The sequence below is a fragment of the Chionomys nivalis genome, chromosome 14, assembly GCF_950005125.1.
Source record: "Chionomys nivalis chromosome 14, mChiNiv1.1, whole genome shotgun sequence".
Classification (NCBI taxonomy): domain Eukaryota; kingdom Metazoa; phylum Chordata; class Mammalia; order Rodentia; family Cricetidae; genus Chionomys; species Chionomys nivalis.
The window spans coordinates 24,369,855-24,390,689 of NC_080099.1; the positions used below are offsets into that span (position 1 = coordinate 24,369,855).

A 20,835-nucleotide genomic window follows, 5' to 3' on the forward strand; every position below is an offset into this window, starting at 1 on the left:
GGGTTTACTTTGCACCTACAGGCTAAAGGCGCTTACCTTCTGCCACAGCATGATGAGAATGATGAGCGAGATGACGGTGAGGACCACCAAGGCCAGGATGGCTGAGATCACCACCACTTTGAAAGGCAGGGCTAAAGACAGAGACCAAAGTAGCCGTAAGCAAATAGCGGCTGGCAGTTGCTCTCCCCATCATGCTGTGGGCATCACAGATCCACTGGACTTGCTCTGCCTAGCACTAAGCCCTTACTCTCTAGATAGCTGGCCTCAGGACCCTCGCTCTGGCCTTACCTGCAAACCCCAGTGTCCCTCAATAATCCCTCTTCTCAGATCATGGCCGGGCTCAGGCTGGCCTCTGCATCATCCTGCTAGGCTACAGAAAACCCTCTTCTGGTTCCTGATCATTCTCTGTACCTCTCATGGCATTAGGCACCCTGAGGACCAGGCCATGCCCTCTTTTCTTCCAGGCCGATGCCCTGGTGGGTTGTCATACCTGGGTCATAGATTTAAGTGCCATTTCTAACCAAATGGTTGAGGCATTCACTAAGTGACTGCTCGAAAGAGCCAACTCTGAACTTCAGCAGCCTGGTGAATCCACATTCTAAAAAGAGTCTGTTCCTCCCAGACCCTCCTTGGGGACCAGCTGGTGTGTGTGACAGGGCGGTCATAGAGTGCACTACTCAGGGCACTGAGGTGAACACACAGCTCTGCCTGGGTCCCCTGAGCCCTGAGTCTTCTCTAGCCCAAGGTTTCAGCTTTGCTGCTACCCAGCCACCCTGGTTGAACTTCTGTCCTTCCCCACTTAGCAATAGCTGTTGTCTTCTGGGAACTTGCTCCTTCCTCCTTATGTCCCCTTCCTGTCCTCCTCTGTTCCCCAAGGAGCCTTCCTCTGGCTTACTCCACCTCCTTTCCTTCTGAGGGTCACTGACTGACATCTTTGTCCTCTCTTCCTGACAGCGCCCATGTCCTAGTCTTGCAAAGGGAGCCTGCACCCTCCAGGGATCCATCAGAGTCATCCTCTGTGTGATAGAACACAGTGTCCTGGCCAGGCATCACACAATGACTTTCCTCCTGCCTTTACTCAGGCCTAGAGTGGGTCTATATGCCAGGCTGCGCACACTCTGCTGTACCCACTTGCTCAGGGATGCATGTGCACATATGAGAGTGTGGGGGAAATAATTGTGTTTTATTTTTATGTACGTGTATATGTGTGCATTTGTATGCCTGAATGCCATGTGTGTGGATGCTGATGGAAGCCAGAAGAAAGCATTAAATCCATGGGCACTGGAGCCACAGGTGGTCGTGAGCCCCCTGGCATGGGCGCCGGGAATGGAACTAAGGTCCTTTAGAAGAGCAGTGAGTGAACTTAAGCCCTGAACATCTCTCCAGTCCAATAGGATATTTACAATGACAGGGATGTACATAGCCAAACCTTCAAAGGCTGTGGAGAAGCCTGTGTGTGCGTGTGAGTGCGTGGTGTGTGCGCGTGCATGCTTGTATATGCATGTGTGTGTGTGTGTGTGTGTGTGAAATGCCTTTTGAAGCTCTGATTTTTCTGACTTCTGTATCCCGTATCCCCACTCCTTACCACTTCCTTCCCTATTACTTCCCCTGCCTCAGATCCACATACAGCTTGCCTTCCAGACGGTCTGGTTTCCTTGAACTTCTCAGAAACTAATGTACCTCTAGGCTTTTCCACAGGCCTCCTTGACTACAACACCACCCCTCCCAGGCTAACACTAGCCATCTTTCAGCATTTGATGTAAAGCTTCTTTTTCCTGGGGTACTTCTTCAACCCGACGGTTGGCATAGAGCTTCTTCTCTTATGGGTGCTTTCTGGATGTAGTGATCCAGCCCGGGCTGGTTTACTCCCTTGTCGGCCTCCTGTGTACTATGAGTTTGGGTCCCCATAACTTACTGAGCAGGAAATAGGTGAGTGATGAAGCATGCACATACGTGTGCGGGCAGGGATGAGTGGACACACACACCTGAACTCTGGCAAGCACTGTTCATATGTGCAATAACCATACACATATGTGAACCTGCTGTACATATTGTCTGGGGGGGGTGTCTACAGACTTGTGCTCAATGCTTTTTTATGTTTTATATGTTGCAACTATGTGAGTGCAGATATGTACCATGCCAATTTTCACACATGCACAAGATTTGTACATGCATGGTTTATACACATGTATGGGGATTGTACTAACTCCCACATGTACCTGTGTATAGATATTCATTTCATGGATTTACATACAAGTCTTAGATTTGGGCAGGCTTATATACACAGCTTACAAAAGTATATCTTGCGGTTTTATATACATGGACAATATTGAAGCACATGCTAACATATATGTTCTCTGGGGATTAAACATTCTCAGCACAGATTGCATGTGCACATGAAAAGTGTATGCCCAAGTCTCAAGATCAGCCCTCTCATGTTTATCTCATGCTTACAGCATGTATCATGCATACCAGTTCATTTCCTACGCATAAATCAATGCTTTGCATGTCTGTGCTGTATAGACTTGTGTTTGTGCACCTGTGCCCACATGATATGTTGTGATGTGCATAGGAACATACTCTGGTGGGTTTTGTAATGTTCCTATAGGCTTTGTGAGCATGCTGACTTGACCCACTTTGGGCATGCAGGCTTGGAATAGCAGGATCAAGGAAAGGGTGAACGGTCATCAGAGCAACCCAAAGCTGGGACACTCACAATGTGGTACCACGGTGACCTCCTGCGAATCTCTGCCCATCGAGTTCTGCAGCATGCAGCGTACTGACAGTGGCTGATCCACGTGACGCAGGCGCAGCGTGCTCACCACCTCATATACCCGTTCCTCCTCCCAGAAAGTCACATTAGTCTCTAGCTGGTTCTCCTCCTTGGAACCGTTCCCCAAGGGTATGGGTGACAGCTTTCGTGGACACCTGCTAGGAGACACAATGGGACTAGATTGCAGCCTCTCTTAGTTCCCCTCTGCAGATGGGGAAACTGAGGCTCAAAGCAGGCTGTACACTGAGTGGTGTATAAAGAAGGAAAGCATGCTTCCTCTCTATGACTGCTTGGTCCTTAAGCAGGTTCCTACTGTGTTGTCTAGATGGACCAGCAGGGGGCGCTAGTACTCCAGAACTGAGACTCCTAAATGGCAAAATTCACTCATTTGACCCTCAAGGTTAACCAGTGTATCAGGGTTAGAGGCAAACCCTGAACTCAACCTATGTTTATGTACTAGACTCAGCTCTGGTCAGGGGTATAGAACAACTACTGGATGAATTAGACACCTCTAGGGGCCAGACCCTGCACCTTCCAGAGCTGAGGATGGCTCAGGGTCAAGAAAAGGAGCTACTTAGGTTATGCACAGTATCTCCAGGAAGGCAGAGGACTGGTCTAAGATGTGGCCTGGACCTCTCAGGAGAAGAGGCTGGTCTGGATTACCGTGCACTGGGTCATTCTAGGCAGATGAGGGTATTCTGAAAGGCTGAGGCTCAGGTATGCTCACCTTTTGAGGTCTCTGCAGGTAGACCAGGTGACGTTTGGCTGCGGCATGCCCCGGCCACGACAGCGGATTGTCTGCTCCCCATTGGCAGGGTGGCTCTCACTCAGCTCCAGCACACGGACAGGAACTGAACAGTCAGAGAGTACAGGGTCAGGGAGTGGGGTGATCAGAACAGACCTCAGGGGACATGCTCCAGAATTTCCCCAAGGCAGGAGACTGCAGGGGGAACATTATACACCAGGAGCCACAGTGTGAAAAGTGACAGGTTCCTCTCGGGTACTTCAAAGGGCAAGGCTCAGAGTCTGTCTCTAACATCAGTCTGAGACTTGCTCTTCCCTTAACAAAGAGAAAACGGGTCCGGAGACCAGGGCCCTGGGCAGCCAGGCTCATGAAGCTAGACTTTGACAGCATTGCTTTCTTTTTTTTTTTTTTTTCTAATTTTATTTTAGTGGTTGTTTTATATTTATGTCCTATGGCACTGAATTTACATCTACAACCAAGATGCTAAATTTTGTCTTTCAAAATAGATTTAGTTTTAGAAAGCTAACTGATAAATCATTAAGTCTTTATCCTGTCATTTCTGTACACAAATTCTTCATTTCAGTCGCCAAAGCTGTACCAAGCCCACAAGCACTCACCCAAGTACCCCCTCCATCCTTCCTCCATTTCTACCCTGACCTTATGCCCTCCATATATGCCAGAGCCCTCTGTTCAGGCCACACCTACCTTCCTTCTCTGGCAACGTGACGCATGATCTGTAGTGCTCTTCCCTAAATATCCACTTGTCTAATGCCCTTCGTCCTCAAGTCTTCTCACAAAGGCCGACTCCAGAATGAGGTCAACCCTGATCACCACACTGGAAACTACAACCCTCACCACCTGCTATGCCAGGCTCCTCTCCTCTCTCTCTCTCGCTCTCTCTCTCTCTCTCTCTCTCTCTCTCTCTCTCTCTGTGTCTGTGTGTGTGTGTGTGTGTGTGTGTTCTATCTCTCTCCCTCCTTCCCTGCCCTCTATAGTTACTTCTCCTCTTCTAACCCTAACCTTCCTCCTTTCCCCTACTAGGATGCAAGCTATAAAATGTAGAACTCTGAACAGACTACCATATTGAAATTACTCATCGAAGTATGAATTGTATAAGTGAAGTAAAAATGTGGTGTTGACTGATAAATGACTCAGATTTGGGGGAACACCAAAACAATCTGGTGGTCATTATTTTGCTGCTGGGAAACTAGGGCCCAGAGGGGGGACACACTGGATCAGCAGTCTAGAATGCAGCCTCCTTGGTTCCAGGCCCTTTCTCCAGTCTCTCCCATGGGTGGATGGGCAAAGAAGGAAGGGAAAGGTTTGGATGGGGAGGAAGGGAAAAGGAGGTGATGTTTACCGTTGACCTGCAGCTTGAAGGAGAGCTGGGCCTCTGCGTCCTCGTGGAAGGCCCGCATAGTGTAGTAGCCAGCTTCTGCCACCTTCACACGTACCAAGGTCAGTTCGGATACGTACCTGTGGAGCAGACCAGGCCAGGGGACTTCAGTCAGAACTTCAGAAACCCCTACAGCATCCTCACCTTCCTATAGTCTGTCAGGGAAGGGATGTGCTTGCCAAGGCCACGTGGGTGACGGCAGCAGAGTAAGCATTCACACCGAGTCTCCTGAATCCCTACCCACAGACAATTCCGCTAAGCTAAGAGGAAAACTTCGGAAAGACCTCGGTATCCCTCTTCCCACAACCCACCCCCTTCAGAAGGGACAGTCTGGTCAGTCTGCCTCAGGGACACCCGCTTCCATCCAGTCATTTTGCTTTTGGCTGCCACCTGCCGTCTCTTCTCATTGCAAAGGTAACTAAACCTCTAAGCGGCCAAGCCACCAGTGTGTTTCTCCCTCCAGGAGGGACAGAGTGGCTTACTCTGGTCCTGAGCATCCCTGGCAGCTGGCACATGCCTAGCACATAGCAGATTCTCAGGCAAAAAGGATCTAGGTTTGTGGTATCTGAAGGCCCCTGAGCTGCCTGGCAGCTTTGAAACTTGAAAAGCAAGCGGACTCTCTGGTGCTCACCGGGTCTCGGACACGTTGCGGGTGGACAGAACCATCTCGCCAGCACTGGAGTCACCTAAGGTACGGTTGTCCTTGAGCCACAGGACAGTGGGTGGCGGATAAGCCTCAAACACCACCTGCAATGTCCGACTCCGGTGCAGCTCAGCAATTTGTACATCACCCAGTGTTCCCAGCAGCCTCACGTAGCCATTCTCTGTGAAGGTATACAACAGACAAGGGTGGATCCTGTGGGTGGGGCTATGCCCAGACACCAGTGAGAGTATGGATCCAGGTAGTGGGGTGTTCCTGGTGGCCTGTACCAACTAGAGGTCAGAGAAGTACCTTCTAGGGGCAGGGCTTCTTGAGGTAACAGACCAGGAGTTCAAGCTTGGTCTGGAATTGGAACAGGAGTAGAATTTGGTGTTCTTAGTGTTGGGGTCAGTGCTGAGCTTGGGACTGGAGTTGAAGTTTTCTGTTCTGGCTCTATATTACATACAGGATACATCAGAGCTTCAAACTAGTACAAGGTTGACTTTGGCAATGGGACTGCCAAGGCCGGCATCAAGGGGTTGATAATGAACTAGGAGTCTGGCTAGGTGAGAAGTCTAGGTTAGGCTTAGAGCTAAGTCTGGGGCTGACGCTACATTTTATTTGAATCTGATACTGAAATGGACCTCAAGCCTGTGCCAGAGTCTGGTCAGCTCAGGGTGGGGTAGAGGGCTGAGTCCCAGGTACCCACCGATCACAGTGATGTTGATGGCCTTTTCATCTCCATGGTCATTCACGCTCACAGAGACATTGCAAGTATAGGTTCCCGAATCACTCAGCTCAGCAGCTGGGATGTGCAGGATAGAGCCAATTCGGGAGGGCACCCCAAAGAGGTAATCTGTCACTGGTTCCACCAGTCGCCCACTCTGCAAGGACAAGTCCCCAAATGAGAAGCCGGTAGGAGCCAGGACATCTGTCCTGCCTTCCAACCTTGGCCCAGCGGTACCTTCATGCGGGGGTATGTCCACTGGAAGTTGACCACATCATTGCCCATCACGATGCACTTGATGGTGATGCTCTCACCCTGGCGGACCAGCGTCTGTGCAGCGTTCACAGAGACATTGATGGATGACACTGGAGTGGGGCGAGGAGATTAGATTAGGGCCACGGAAGTCATCAACAGCCACCAGCACTGAGCTTGGGAATGGGAGTGGGTGGCTGTTGTGAACGATTCGTTCATGGGTCCTATCAATAGTAATTAAACACTACTATATACAAGCACTATGCTACACTAGGGCTAGAGGAGTGCACACCATAGACAGAATCTCTTTCGTCATGGCGCTAACAATGGGATAACCATCTCAGAAGCCATAATCCTCTAGGAACCCAGAGACATTTACCAAGCACCTATCACATGCTAGCACATTAACCTGTTATTTTACCTTCCCCCAAATCTGTGAGGAAGGCAATCATCGCCACCCTCATCTTATTGGAGGAGAGGGAATCAGGCTCATGGGGACCACGAGTCTTGTGCAAAGTGGTCCAAATGGGAAGTGACCAAGTTGGGATCCAAACCCAGTTGTCTGCAAGCCTGTGCCTTTGTCCCCACCTTATGAAGCCCAGACTGGCCCTTAGTCAACTATGACTGTGGACCAACTCCATCCTTTCTCTGAGCCTCGGTTTCCATAGACATAAAAGGGAGAAAATGCTAACTAGCTCCCTCCCAAAACTACAGGAAAATCCAACGAGATATGAGGCTGTGTACTTAGTTAACCGAGGGGCTGTTCCCTCAGAAAGGGAGCTCACCCTGCAGGCTGTAGACATAGAAGGTATCGGAGTCCACTTCCCTGTCCCCAATGGTGGTTTTGCAGATGTAAGTCTTGTCCTCAAATGTACCAATGAAACCTCGCTGGTGGTCGTAGGGTATGTGTAGGGGGATATCCACTTTCTTCTCATGCAATGTCACCTCCAGCTGGGGGTCTGTCACTCGGCACGGAATCGTCGTCTCAGTGACATCCGTGACAAAAATGAACAGGTCCTCAGAGTCCATAGGGAGGAAGCCCATGGTGGGATCTGTCAGGAGTAGAGCCAAGGAATGAAAGTCCTGGCTAGTTTTGTTTTGTTTTGTTTTCCAACTTTGACATAAGCTAGAGTCATCTGGGAAGAAGGAACCTCAACTGGAGAATGCCTCCATCAAGTTGTCTAAGGGGCATTTTCTTGATTAATGATTGATGTGGGAAGGCCCAGCCCACTGTGGGTGGTACCCCTCCTGGGCAAGTAGTATAAGAAAGGTAATATAATACCTTTGGGTAATATAAGAAAGCAGGCTGAGCAAGCCATGAGGAGCAGGGGAGTAAGCAGTGTTCCTCCGTGGTCTCTGCTTCAGTCCCTGCCTCCAGGTTCCTGGCCTGACTTCTCTTCCTGATGGACTACAAGCTGTAAGATGAAATAAACCTTTCCCTTCCTGAATTCCTTTTGGTCGTTTAATCGCAGGATAGTGAGTTTCTAGCTGTCTGGTGAATTGCTGTTTGACTTTGAGCAGTCTCTTCTCTCTCTGACCGTCAGTCCCCTCAATACAGAATAAGGATGCTGCTATAGTTCTGATGTTGGTCCCCTCCAAACTGCACTGAAATATAATTGTCATTGTAACAGTTCTTACAGGTAGGATTTTTAAAATGATAATTGTTAGCTGGGTAGTGAAGACCTATCATCACCATCATCATTATTCCCAGCCTCTTGTGAAGCTCATGCAAGATGTCAGAGGACTGACTTGAGATGTGCTGAAGCTACAGAGTGAATTCAAGGCCAGCCATGGCAACCTAGGGAGATTACGTCTCAACACAAAAAAGTTAAATAGCAGTAGTAAGAACTGGAGAAATGGCTCAGGGGTTGAGAGCACTCGCTGCTCCTCCAGAGAATTTGAATTTATTTCTTAGGTAGTTCACAATTGCCTGTAACTCTAGCTCCAGGGGGTACAACACCCTCTTCTGGCCGTCATGTGGCTGGCACACACACACAGACACGCACGCACACACACACACACACGCACAGACACGCGCACACACACACACACGACACACAGTGCATTCACAAACACATAAATAAAAACAGCTAATTAGTTTTTTTAAAAAATCACAGTAGAGAGGTCTGGGTATGTAGTTCAGTGGTAAAGTCCTTGCTTAGTATGCACAAGACCGTGGGTTCAATCCCCAGCACCAAAAAGAAAAAGGCGTGTTGCGGGGGGTGATTAGCCATGAGAGCTTCATGGATTGATGCCGTTACAGAAGCGTAAGTTCAGGCCCCTCTTACTCTTCTTGTGCTCTCTTGCCTTTCTGCTTTTTCCATGGTATAAAGTTGCAAGAAGGCTTTTGCTGGGCCAGGGGTGTGGCTCAATGGGCAGACTGCTTGCCTAGCATGCATTAAGGGGTGCACTAGTGCATGCATGTGATTCCAGTACTCAAGTGGTAGAGGAAGGAGAATCAGAGGTTCAAGGTCACCTTTGGCCATTTAACAAATAGACATTGCCTCAAAAATAAAGGAGAAGAAGCCGAGTGTGAAGGCGCACACCTTCAATCCCAGTTCTCAGGAGGCAGAGCAAGATGGATTTCTTTAAGTTTGAGGCCAACCTGGATCACAGAGGGAGTTAGTTCCATGCCAGCCAGGGCTACATGGGAAACTCACCCCTAGGGTGGGTGGGGGGAAGAGAAGAAGCGGGAAAAAAGAAAGTGTTCTTGCCAGATGCTAGCCCCTGCCTCCAGAACTGTCTTCGGTTATAGTAGCACAATGGTATTCAGGAAGATGTTCTCAGAGGCCGTTTCCTGCTCTGTGTTTGATGTTGATAGTACTGGCGTTGGAGGGAGGGGGTAAAAAGTCATAAACTAAAGAGTAGCTACACCTGGATCTCAGAGAAGAGGGCAGTGGGATATGGGGGCCGAAAGGAACAGGTTGGGACCAGCTGAGAATGCGGAACTCTTGGGAGGCAAGAGTGAGAGACAGGCAGGAGAGAGCGGACAATGAGTGGACCAATCGTGCTCCTGGACTGACCCAGGCTGGACGCTGCTCTTTGCCTGTGTCACATGGCTGCATCTCACTGTGTCCTCGAGACACTTCCTTTTGTACTATGCGCCATGGAGATGAGGGTGCGGGAGTAGGCACCCAGGTAAGGTCCTTACCTGGCACAAAGATATAGATGCGCTTCCGTTCACCGAGCTCTGGCCCCAGGGAGTTGTTGTAGGCACAAAAGTATTCTCCAGTGTCGCCCCCGGTGACATTACTGAGTGTCAGCACACTGGAGAAGGTACCGTCCTGATTTACGGCTGTCTCTTGCCAGGACACCTGGGACATCTGTTCCCATATCACTGGTGCTGAGCCCGAGCAGGTCAGAACAAAGGTACTGGAGACATTGAGGATGAACTCTGGCCCAGGGGGCGTGATGACTAGGCTTTGGCAGGTCGGTGGTCCCAGGAGCAACAGCAGAGACAGCAACAACTGGCCTTTGTGGAGGAAGGGTCAAATGTCAGGGGGAAAAGATCTTAGCCACTCCCCCAGAGTTGTCCTGGAGGCCTGTCTGCACATCTTCCCATTCAACACAGGCCACTTGACCACTGTCAGGCCCTCAAGGGTCCTGTCCTGGGTCTCTGCCTCTTTTGACTCTGGCCTCTGAGCCGTTCAGTTATGCTGTGTGTAGGCGGTAAGCAGGAGAACGGGGCAGGAAATCCTGTGGAAGCAATCCCTAGGCCTCCAGTTCCTGCATTGCCGTTCAGGTCACTCCCTAGACCTCTCTGTAGCTCCTCAGTGAGCCGCTGAGGCCCCTGGGGCTTGAAGGATGGAGCAGGGTAGGGGGTTAAGAAGTGTATGTTACATGATTGGTGACATCCCCTGGCGGAGGATGGGAAGAAGCAGCCACCTTCACCACAATACATCAGTGTTCACAGGGAGGGTTTTAAAGGCCACACCCTCATGTTCCCTGGTAATAAAAATCAGGACAGGTGCAGCCAGTCAGCAGGGCCATCAAACCACGGTCAGTAGGGCAGGCCACTGGCTCATCCCTGGTTGCCTGGGCATTTACCCAGATCTCGGAGAGCTTACGGAAGGTATCCAGCTAAACCGAAACAGGATGGGGGACTGTCTCAGAGGCGCTGTGGGTGCAGAGGGATAAGTGGGGAACTTGGGCTGGTGGTTCTGGACAAGGAGTGATCTACTGAGGGGATCTAACAGACCACCTCCAAATACAGGGAAACTGAGACTCAAGCGTACTACAGAGCTTCTAGATTCTCAAGTCTTAGTGCTACCAAACATCACCACCGCCGACTCCCTAGGGCATCCCTGGGACCCTCATCCTTGACCCCCCACCAGCCTCCTTACCTTTGAGGACTGAAGCTGGCATCACACCAGGAAACCCCATGGTGCCCTGTAAAATTAAACAGAGATCAGGGCCCAGGGTGGGCAAAGGCAGTGCCAGGCCCACCTTAGACCTGGTTCCTGCAGAGTCAGCCCTACTTGGGTTTCCAACATCACGTGTCAAGGCTGCAAAGACATCCAGGGCCCCAAGCCCTGTCCCTTCTGTTTCCAACCCTCATGTAGCCTTGGCTGTGTCCTTTGCCCATGGGCCTTAGGTTCCCTATGTATTACCCTGGAGGTGGGGAAGTTGGGCTAGCCGGGGGACTGCCAGCTCTGACAGCCTGTCCTCCGGGTGACAGTTCCAATACCAGGCACTTATCTGCCAGGACAAATATTTGGGAAAGTGTGATGAAAGGCCTAGGGGAGTAGGAGGGGCAAGCCAGAGCCTGGAGAACTCCCGCAGCGCCCTCTGCAAGCACAACAGGAAATGGGATGGCTGTGGGAAGGGAAGTGGGGAGGGGGTGAGGGTCAGGACTGAGGAATGTGGGAGTGGGCTGAACCCCCCCCCCCCACACACACACAGAACACAGCGCTGCCCAGGAGGCCCGGGAGAGAGAGGAACCAGGTTCTCAGTCCCATCTAATTTATTAGGTTTTGAGGTCCTTGGAGACCACTGAAGCCAAACTTTCAACGTTCATGTGGGGAAACTGAGGCTCTGAGGAGCAAAGACATTTCCACAAGGTTCCTAGCAGGGCCTGTCTGAGAGTTCAATGGTGAGAGCCGAGGAAGACAGAGAGGAGATCTGAGAACCAGGGTGCTGGAGCAGGGACACAGACAGGTGAATCTTTGATTGGTCCTTCCTTCACTAGCAATCAATCACCAATACCCAGGTATGGTCAGAATCATGGATGGAAAAACCCAGGAGGCAATCACATGACAGGCAACAGGAGCATCCTGAGATTGTGGGCCCAGTTTGTCTCCGCTCCGCCATGTTGCCCTTTCTAGGTTCCTCCCGGGGCTGAGGAGTCAGGTCTCATGAACTCCACTGCCATCTCTTGTGCCAAGGCTATGCCTGTGGACAGAGCCGCTACCCAGCAAGGAGTTGATGAGTGTGCCACCAGTGAGGGCTATGGTCACACATGGTGCATGAGACACAGGCAAAGCCCCCCAAAGTTCTGTTTAACACAAACTCACTCTGTAGACCGCTTCTCCTCCTTTACCCTCTCTCCAGACAGCCTGCCTGGGTGCTCCCTCGGGCTCCGGGTCACCCCTCTCAGAATTATTACAGGTCAGAACCTTCCTGATGCCCCCTCTCCAGTCATTCCTCTTGCATCCCTCCAGGGCTGGCTCCTGCAGCTGGACACCAGGCCTCTTTCGGCAGCACAGACAGCATCGGGTACCCAGGCAGAGCCAACAGGCCCTACAGAAACCCATCTTCCCCTTGGTGGGTGCCCCTCTGGCTCCCCACTTCCTGCCAGAGATGCAAGCCAAAGAAAATCATTAGCAGCCCAGGCTGGGGGAGGGTTCACCCTAGCCTTCTTCCCCTCCTCTCCCAGCCTCCCTGGCTGGCCACACTGTTTATTATTCTAAAGGAGGAATTTGGCCTGCTGGCCAGGAGATGGGAGGTCACTGCAAGGAGGCTGGTCTGGCTCTGGCAGGCTGTGCTCACCATGTAGGTTAGAAACTCGTGGCATGCAGATCCCAGCCCTACTACTTGATAGCACTCGGTCGTCTCTTCTCAGGCTCTCTCCTGCAGGGAAGAAGGCTGGGGGAGCTGAAAGAAAGACTCTAAGCTGGGAAGGAGTCTTCCCAAGTGGGAAGTAGAGACCCTGAGAAGCCCAGAATCATGACCAGGTCACATAGACACAAAGTGGGTTCCAGCTGTGGGGAGGACAGACTAGGCAAATGAGCTTCCGGAAGGAGAATGCAAGTCAGTGCTAGCATCGGGCTGGCTTGATTGTCTCTTGAAACAAGCACCCCTCACCAGATCCTTGAACCCACTGTGACAATGGCTGGGTCCCCTGCCTGCTCTGGGACTCATTTGCATATCTACTCAAAGAGAGGTTGTGATGGTCATCTGTTTTGTTTGTTTGTTTTGGTTTTTTGAGACTGTATAGCCCTGGTTGTCCTGGAACTGCTCTGTAGACCAGGCTGGCCTTGAACTCATAGGTCCACCTGCTACTGTTTCTACCTTTTTTGACTACTCAAAGAGAGGGTTCTGACTACCATTAATCTCAATGGGGTAACCTGAGGAAGTAATGATTGGTCAGGATTGTAGACGACTTGTTTGAGGCCACAGTACCTGGGAGTCCATGACCCACATCCCACCGACCTAGTGTGTAGATTCAGACACATTGTCTAAATGGCCTCAGTTTCCTCCTCAGTACAACCAGGAGTTGGATGGTTTTTCAGGTGACTTCCCATCAGTTGAACCTGGGGTACCTCCGGGGTGGCGTGGACAGCAAACCACATGTCAAGGACTCATCAGAATGGAGCCCAGGCACCCAGCATAACCTCCCGGCCATCTCAATGTCTCTGGGCAATCTTAGCTTTCCATGTGGTGCTTTATGGAACATTTTGTACTTCTGGAAGCCGCTGTATTCTGAGCAACCCCAGGAAGGACCAGGCAGCTAGCTGACTTGCCCTGATGGCATGCCTCTGACAACTTCCTTTCTTCAAGAGAGGGAGTTGTGCTTCAGAAAAAAAGTTACCTAGGTCACCATGGGCACCACATCAAGAGCCAGGCACCCCCTACCTGCCACGCTATCCCACCCAGTGAGTCCCCTGTAGTGGAGAAAATTCCTAAATCCCACTCCTTGCAGTCAGAAAAGCCTCAGCATTGCCCTTGTTCAGGCAAGGTCTAAAGAGGGGGTCAGCTCAGCTTGTCCCAACAGATCTGAGGCACTCCTTAGGGAATCAGAGTGAGGCCCGAGGGAGCAAGCATGCTTGGGAGTCATTCTTGGAGCCTCAGCCTTCCCGCTCACAGGCACATACAACTCCCCACTCCTTTCCCACCAACTTAATCTAAATAAATCCAGCCCATCTTGGCCACATCCGCCAGCATCAGCTTTCCTCCCTCGGGGTCCCGAGGCTCCCACGACACAAGTAGTCTGGGAAGGAGGGGGGGACGCTGCACTGCTGCCAGAGGGAGGCCTGCACACGGTGAACACATGCACACAGCCCAGATGCTGCCTACGCTCTCTCTCACACGCTCTTCTCAAGCGTATACATGTGTAGCTATTCGGATATGTGCCCAACCCTCAAGCAGGCACGAACCATGTGCGTGCCCACACAGGGCACATGTGCACACAGCTCCCCCAGTGCTCAGCACATGTGCCCACTGCACAGACCGATGCCTGGGTGCTTTGCCACATGTCCATCAGAGACACAGTCGGCTGTGACAGTCACTCGTATACTCCCCATGGGACATATACAGAACACGTGTGCACAGGACCACAGTCACCTGTATCTGTGCACAGCATTGATAAGGAGCTAAAAGCCTCATTTGCTGTGGTACTTGGCATGCACTGTCTCACTTCATCCTCTGACATCTCGGGGGCATAATTATGCCCATTTTATAGTTAAGAAGACCAAGGAGGAGACTGCTTTGGTAAATTGCCAAGAAATGCAGACCAAATGAGAGGAAAGTAGAAACCAAAATAAAGCAGTGTGTCTCTCCACTGCCTGCCACCCCCTGCAAGCTGGGCAGAGGGCAGTGGGTGGGGCCTGACGAAACAGATGGCTTTGAGATTAATGTAGTTGAGAGTCCATGGGACTTGGTGACTGCATGTCAGAGGGGCCCAAGGGGCAAATTTCAGAGATGAACTATGGAGGGCAGGAGGGCAGATGACAGGAAGATAAAGCCGCGTTCTAAGAATGAGACAGCACAGGCTTAAGAGATGCTGCTGAGCTGGTTTCAAATGTGCAAGGTTCTGTTGGCACGAACTGGAGGCAGAGAGCAGGCCGGGCAGAAATGTAACCTCATGGGGGGGGGGGAGCCAGCTGTGGCCCAAAGGGGCACTTGGTGTCACCAGCTTCAGTTCCATCAAGCTCTGAATAAACAAGATACCCAAGCAGGAGGCCCGGTCCTGGGGTCGCAAGGTCGGAATCTTGGAATGTCAATGCCCTGCAGCCAGGAAACATCTAACTGATCCCTTCCTGAGGCTCACTGTACAGGTGGGGAAACGAAGGCATGGGACAGGGAAATGAGTAGTCCCACTGGGTCTTAGCAAGATGGGTTCTGTGCCCACCTGCCTGGAGTCCCACTGCCAGCACCTGCTCACCGTCCGGAGTCTAGCTCCGCAGGGCTCCGCTGCTCCACAGAATGGTCACTTTCCTTAATCTGTCCCAGACACGGGGAGCCCCGTGACAGACTCAGGGGTGTGAGCCACTCAATTGCTGGCAAAAGGGGAACACAAACTTGTTTCATGGTCTTGTCTGTCTTACAAATCAGGGGCCCTTCACAGCCCCTGGATGGGAGGAACCAAACCTGGTTATTATTTTCTCTCTACAAGAAAGTGGAAGAACTTTCCAGGCTGGTGGTGTGACTCTCAGGACCCTTGCCCTGTGGACTTGGAATGCCGGGTTAAGGGTGGGGGTGGAGTGAGTCTCCCCAACCCCAACCGGGACGCCATGACTCAGCTCAGAAGAGGCAGCCAGCTCTAAGCTGGGAGTGTGTGGGGGCAAGAGGAATCTGCAGCCAGGGACAGACTCCTTGGCGAGCGGCTGGACAGTGAGCAAGTGGCAACAACCTACTCTGGACCTGACAGACTTTGGCACTTCTAGCCTTCCCGTAGCCAACTGATGTGGGTGGCGCCTTATAGTACCAGTCAGGAAGCCCAATCCTGGGAGCCGGAGATGGGTCTGGAGGGTGAGGATACCATTACAAGTGGAAGAGAAATCTGGGGAGGAAGAGAGCCCATCCCCTCCATCCTACGGCACACTTTATTGGAGAAGTCTTAGCATGCTACCACTGCTCTACAGTGGCACTCCCCAGGAGCCTCGGAGGACCACCAAAGATGGTGGACCAGCCCCCTAGGCGGTCTGGGCTGTTTGTGTGTTCTTGCCCACACATGACTCCTCAGTTTCCCTTTCCCCCTCACCTGTCCTCTCTCTCTGTCTCTGTCTGTCTGTCTCTCCTATCCATCTGACCCTGTCATTTCCCAGACCTGCCTGGGGCTCTGTGGCACTCAGGTAAAGGCGGCTTCTGAGCCATGGCTGTAGGAACGTAGGAACCATCTCTCGCGCTCAGACCACTGCTCCTCACTGTTGAGGGAGGAAGGTCACCGTCCACTCAGTGGACAGTGTCCCCAGGGTCCCACATTCATCCTGTCTTCCTCTCCCCCAGGAGGCCTCCCCAGGGACAAAATGGAAAAGAAATGGCCTATTTTCTGGAAGTCCAAAATAAAACGAAACATCTGTCTGGAAGGGAGCCAGGCAGATAAAGAACGAAACGATCCCCCCCTGCAACAGCACCCCCCACCCACACAGTGTGTGTGCTGGGGTTGGGTGGCGGGTGGAACAGCCTGTGGGAAAGTGTTCAGTGTGTGCTAGGGGCCCCAGGGAGGGAGCAGCCTGGGAAGGAGGTCTGAGAGGAGGATGGGAGGCCCAGTCATGCCCCTGCCCACAACCCAGCCGCCTGCAGAGCAAGCCCTTCCTGACCCCTGCCTCAGGCACTTTGCTGGCCTCAGGCTCAGCCCCCATTGCTTCATTCCAGGCCAGATAGCCTGGCTCTGCAGACGCCCTGGGAGCCCAGGGTCTCACTCCAGCCCTCCCTCGTTAGTTCAAAAGAAACAGGAAAGCCGAGCGGTTTTAATCCCAGCACTCGGGAGGCAGAGGCAGGCGGATCTCTGTGAGTTCGAGACCAGCCTGGTCTACAAGTGCTAGTTCCAGGACAGGCTCCAAAACCACAGAGAAACCCTGTCTCGAAAAACCAAAAAAAAAAAAAAAAAAAGAAAGAAAAAGAAAAAAGAAACAGGGACGTAGAGGGCCTTGGAGAGTTCCAGGATGGCAGTAGCTCTACCTTAGGCAATTCTCCACTGGGCCTACCACCCTTGGCACAGTCACGGGGGTCCTGTTTAAGGCCTTGCCTGCCACCAGGGCCAGGCTACTCCTAAGAATGATCTTGTCAGGTTCTCAGCCCAGTCCCCTAGGTCCTGCTACGTGCCTGTCTCACAGATGAAGAAACTGAGGTACAGAAAGAGCTCACATTATTTGCTCAGCCATGGCTAGCGTGCAAACCCTTGGCAGACTGACCCCACCCCTGTCAACACACAGGCCGAATTTCACCCACCCACCCACTCACTCACCCACCTTTCCTGCAGGACTAACAGCTACAGGCCTACAGAAAGGACAGTGGGAGCCCGGGCAGCACCAGGCACACGCTAGTCTCGGGTCTGCAGCCTGCTTATTCCCATATCTGGACTTCTCAACACTGTCCTTTGAGCTAGGCCAAACCGAAGTCAACAGTCATCAGGGTTACAATCTTAGGACCAGCAGGGGCCACACATGTCCTGTTCCCCACCTCCTCTGCAATTGCATACAGCCTGTAATAGGAATCTTATCACTTCTCCTGGGGCCCTTTCTACGCAGCGGTCCAGGAACCTCGGAGGCCAGGCTAGCACCGTGGTCTTACACTAAGCACAGCCTGTTTCACTATGTCCCCTTCCTCTTGGTTGGTCCTGCTTCTGTCTACCAGTTTCCCATAACCACTGAGCAAGACTTTCCTTCTCACTCACTGTTTCAATCTGAAAACCAAGAAAAGTCCCAACTAATTTGGAGCCAGACATTCTGCTCGGCGAAGTGATCCAGAAATTCTGTTATATCCACACAGCAGTAGTTGGGAAATGTTCTCATTATACCCATTTCACAGAGGGGAACACTGAATCTCATGGAGGTTTGGTGACTTGTCCAAGGTCAAGTGGCCAATAATCAGAAGAGCTAGAACAGCATGCAAACCCAGGCTGGTTTGGGTCCAAAGCCTGTTTTCTGAGCCAGACAGCTGATCTCCGAGCTAAGAGCAACTCTGTCCACAGGAAACTGGTCCCACCTGAAGCTCCCAGAGACAGGAGGATCCTCCAAGGTCAGGGCCCTGCCCCTCTCCTCACTGAGGGCAGTGTGCAGGGAACTGGCACCCGCATGTTCATCCAACAATTTGAGAGACAAAGTAGAGACAGAAATCAAAGCCCTTTGGAGACATCACAGTAGAACTCAGGAGAGGGGTGACTGGCACAAACCTTTAATCCCAGCACTCGGGAGGCAGAGGAAGGAGGATCTCTATGACATTGCAAGTTCTAGGCTGGCCAAGACTGTGTAGTAAGACTGTCTCAAACTCAGAGAGACATCCTTGCAGAGAAAACCCATTTGGTCTCATCGCTAAGGTCTCTGAGACAGATAATCTCGGCAGTCTCGCTCAGTGTGCTGCCAGCTCTGCACAGGGCCTGCGGATCTGCCTCTACCGGCCTTGCACCCCTAGCATAGCCACAGAACACCAGAGCCTGAATCCAGAGTCCCAGCCTTCACCTCCCCAGGCTGCCCTCCCTTCCCCCCACTCTCTAGAGCCTCATCTCAGGCTGGTGCCATGGCAACTGAGAACACCAGGCCCTGGCAGCTGAAGGAGCCCCTGAGAGGGGTCCCAGGCTGGGGCTGGGAGGGTGCAGCAGGCACAGACAAGCAAACCTTCTGTTTCCCTGGCCGCTGCCATCGGGTCCAGCCGTAGGCTGGGGGGCCTCGGGGAGAATGCGTTCTCAGAGCCAAGTGGGCAGGGGGCAGGCCTCGAATCCCACTCCTACTGACCCACCAGTGCGCGGCCTTCCCGCACCAGCCCATAAACCTGCAGACCAGGCAGGAACCACTGGTTACGGAGAACGCCTGCCACAGGGCTGTGTCAACTATAGAACATTGAGATTCCCCTCAGAGCCCTCCTGGGCAGTGAATCGGGAGGGAAAGTGTCCACGTTTCCATCACCCCGGCATTTTCTCAGCATCTCTTCCCTATCCCTTCCTGTAGGCTCTGCCCTCTGGCTCTCCCTTGGACTGTCTTGTGTCTTGTCCTCTAGGCTAGAATCGAGGCCTGTGTGCTGAGTCACTGGGCCTGTGGATGAAGTTCACACAAGCTAATGCTTGAAGGAGGGCCTGGTACCCCATAGGAAGTCAGAGACCACCTTCTCCCTCCCTCTCTACCCTTGGGAGCGGAGTCACTTGGCCAGTCTGGAATGCATAGCTGACACCTGGTAGACTAGATTGGTCAGGGAGAGGATGCAAGCAAAACACCAGATGGCACAGGAAGCTCCAGGGGAGCTCTCCCGTGTGTTACGCTGAGGCTCAGTTAGGAGTTTGTTCAGCTATTATTCCTAAATAAGCTAAATCTGATGGTGTCTCCCAGTCCACAGCTGTCAACTAAGTCTTCTCTGTCCCTCGAATTTGACTCCCCACAGTTCAGGGAACATACCTAATGATTATGTGGGACCTCTCCAAATTCCCAGTATGGGACTGAGCCTATAGTAGGTACTCCATTGATGCTTACGCAGCATGGGATAGAACGGCTACGTTGAGTGAACTCCTCCATGCCGTAGGCCTTTTCCTCAGCTGTCCCCTCGCGACACTGCTCTCTAGGCTGGGGACTGGGTTGGGCAGACAAGGGTGACTCTTTCCTCTTGGCAGCTGGTGGGAGCAGAACAGACAGACTTATGGTGTCCCAAAGCCAGCGAGCTAGCTGTCCCTGATGACACCCAAGACAGGGAAACAGCACGGGAGCTCAGCCAGGTTGGGAGAGCTTCTCCATCTCCAAGCCATTAACCCACACCCACATCCCAGTCCTTGCTTCTGACAGCTGTGTGACCACTCTGCGTTTAGCTTATCTGAGCGTGTTTTCTGAGGAGTGGCATGACAGCCTTCTGCTATTGCTATGACTGCTCAAGATGATGCCTGTGGCATGCTGTCCCAATCAGTACACGGTAGCGACTATGATTCCATGGGCTCTAGGACAGATGTCAGGGCAGGCTACTCCACAGCGCTCTTGTATGAACCACATTGAGGAAGTGGAAAGGCATCTGGGAGAAAGGGCAGCGATGAATCTCGTCAGCAGAGTGATAGGTGACCAGCAGGAAAAGAGGGCAAGCCTTTGGGAAAGGTTCACGGTACAATTCGGGCTTTGCCCTGGGTTTATCACTATTCCAACTTCCAGGGGTTCAGCAGAGATGGTGAATGACTAGCCACTGATAAAGCCATAATGGTAAGCGTGGGTGGGGATGGGGCCTGTAGGAGAGACATGAGCAGGTATATGGGGTGGGTTGTGAGCTGGCATAAGGATGGTGGAATCAGAGACTCCAGTTTCCAGAATGAGGCCATGCTAAAGTCAGACAGAAGTCCCCAGCAGGAGCAGCTATGTAGTTTGTGGGGCAGGTGTAAAGTAAGGGAGCGGGGTAATTTTTTTTTTTTTTTTGGTTTTTCGAGACAGAGTTTCTCTGTGGCTTTGGAGCCTGTCCTGGAACTAGCTTTGTAGACCAGGCTGGTCTCGAACTCACAGAGATCCGCCTGCCTCTGCCTCCCGAGTGCTGGGATTAAAGGCGTGCGCCACCATCGCCCGGCGAGCGGGGTAATTTTTAAAAGTTATTTGTAGCTTCAAAATGCTGCTTTGAGGACATTACGCTAAGTGTGGGCCCTTCTCAGCACAGAGTCCTCATGAGGGCCAGAGCTGATGAAGTCACCTTTATGTCCTGGAATAAAGGGAAGGTCATCTGTCCATCATCCATCTATACATCCATCCCTCTTGACGGTCATTAATTTCCTATTCACCATAGCACTATAGTTCAGTAGACAGGTTGGGCATTGATAAAGGCACAGGTAATACAATCTTAATGTAATCTTAATACAGGTAAGACTAGAATGGCCTATGTCATCGAGCCTGAATGTTTACCTTCAAGCCCAATGCTAAGGGTTAAGAGGAGTCAAGGCATCTGTGGCCAGTTTAGAAATCTGGTTCTT

The 20,835-nt window shown here is 51.9% G+C and overlaps 1 protein-coding gene across 2 annotated transcripts in view; it reads right to left on the reverse strand.

The window, feature by feature from the left end:
• Positions 1 to 20,835, reverse strand: part of Pdgfrb (platelet derived growth factor receptor beta) — a 38,878-nt gene that overhangs the window by 12,675 nt on the left and 5,368 nt on the right. Inside the window, exons 2-11 of one of the 2 annotated variants that reach the window (XM_057788876.1) lie at positions 10,877 to 10,922; positions 9,685 to 10,005; positions 7,319 to 7,585; positions 6,519 to 6,646; positions 6,264 to 6,438; positions 5,546 to 5,738; positions 4,879 to 4,994; positions 3,501 to 3,624; positions 2,717 to 2,928; positions 37 to 131 (exon numbers count right to left, since the gene is read on the reverse strand). In XM_057788876.1, coding sequence (XP_057644859.1) covers positions 37 to 131; positions 2,717 to 2,928; positions 3,501 to 3,624; positions 4,879 to 4,994; positions 5,546 to 5,738; positions 6,264 to 6,438; positions 6,519 to 6,646; positions 7,319 to 7,585; positions 9,685 to 10,005; positions 10,877 to 10,916 — 1,671 coding nt within the window. In that variant the 5' untranslated portion in view covers positions 10,917 to 10,922. Of the gene's footprint in view, positions 1 to 36; positions 132 to 2,716; positions 2,932 to 3,500; positions 3,625 to 4,878; positions 4,995 to 5,545; positions 5,739 to 6,263; positions 6,439 to 6,518; positions 6,647 to 7,318; positions 7,586 to 9,684; positions 10,006 to 10,876; positions 10,923 to 20,835 lie in introns of both variants that reach the window. The other variant, XM_057788875.1, reaches the window with a different exon arrangement.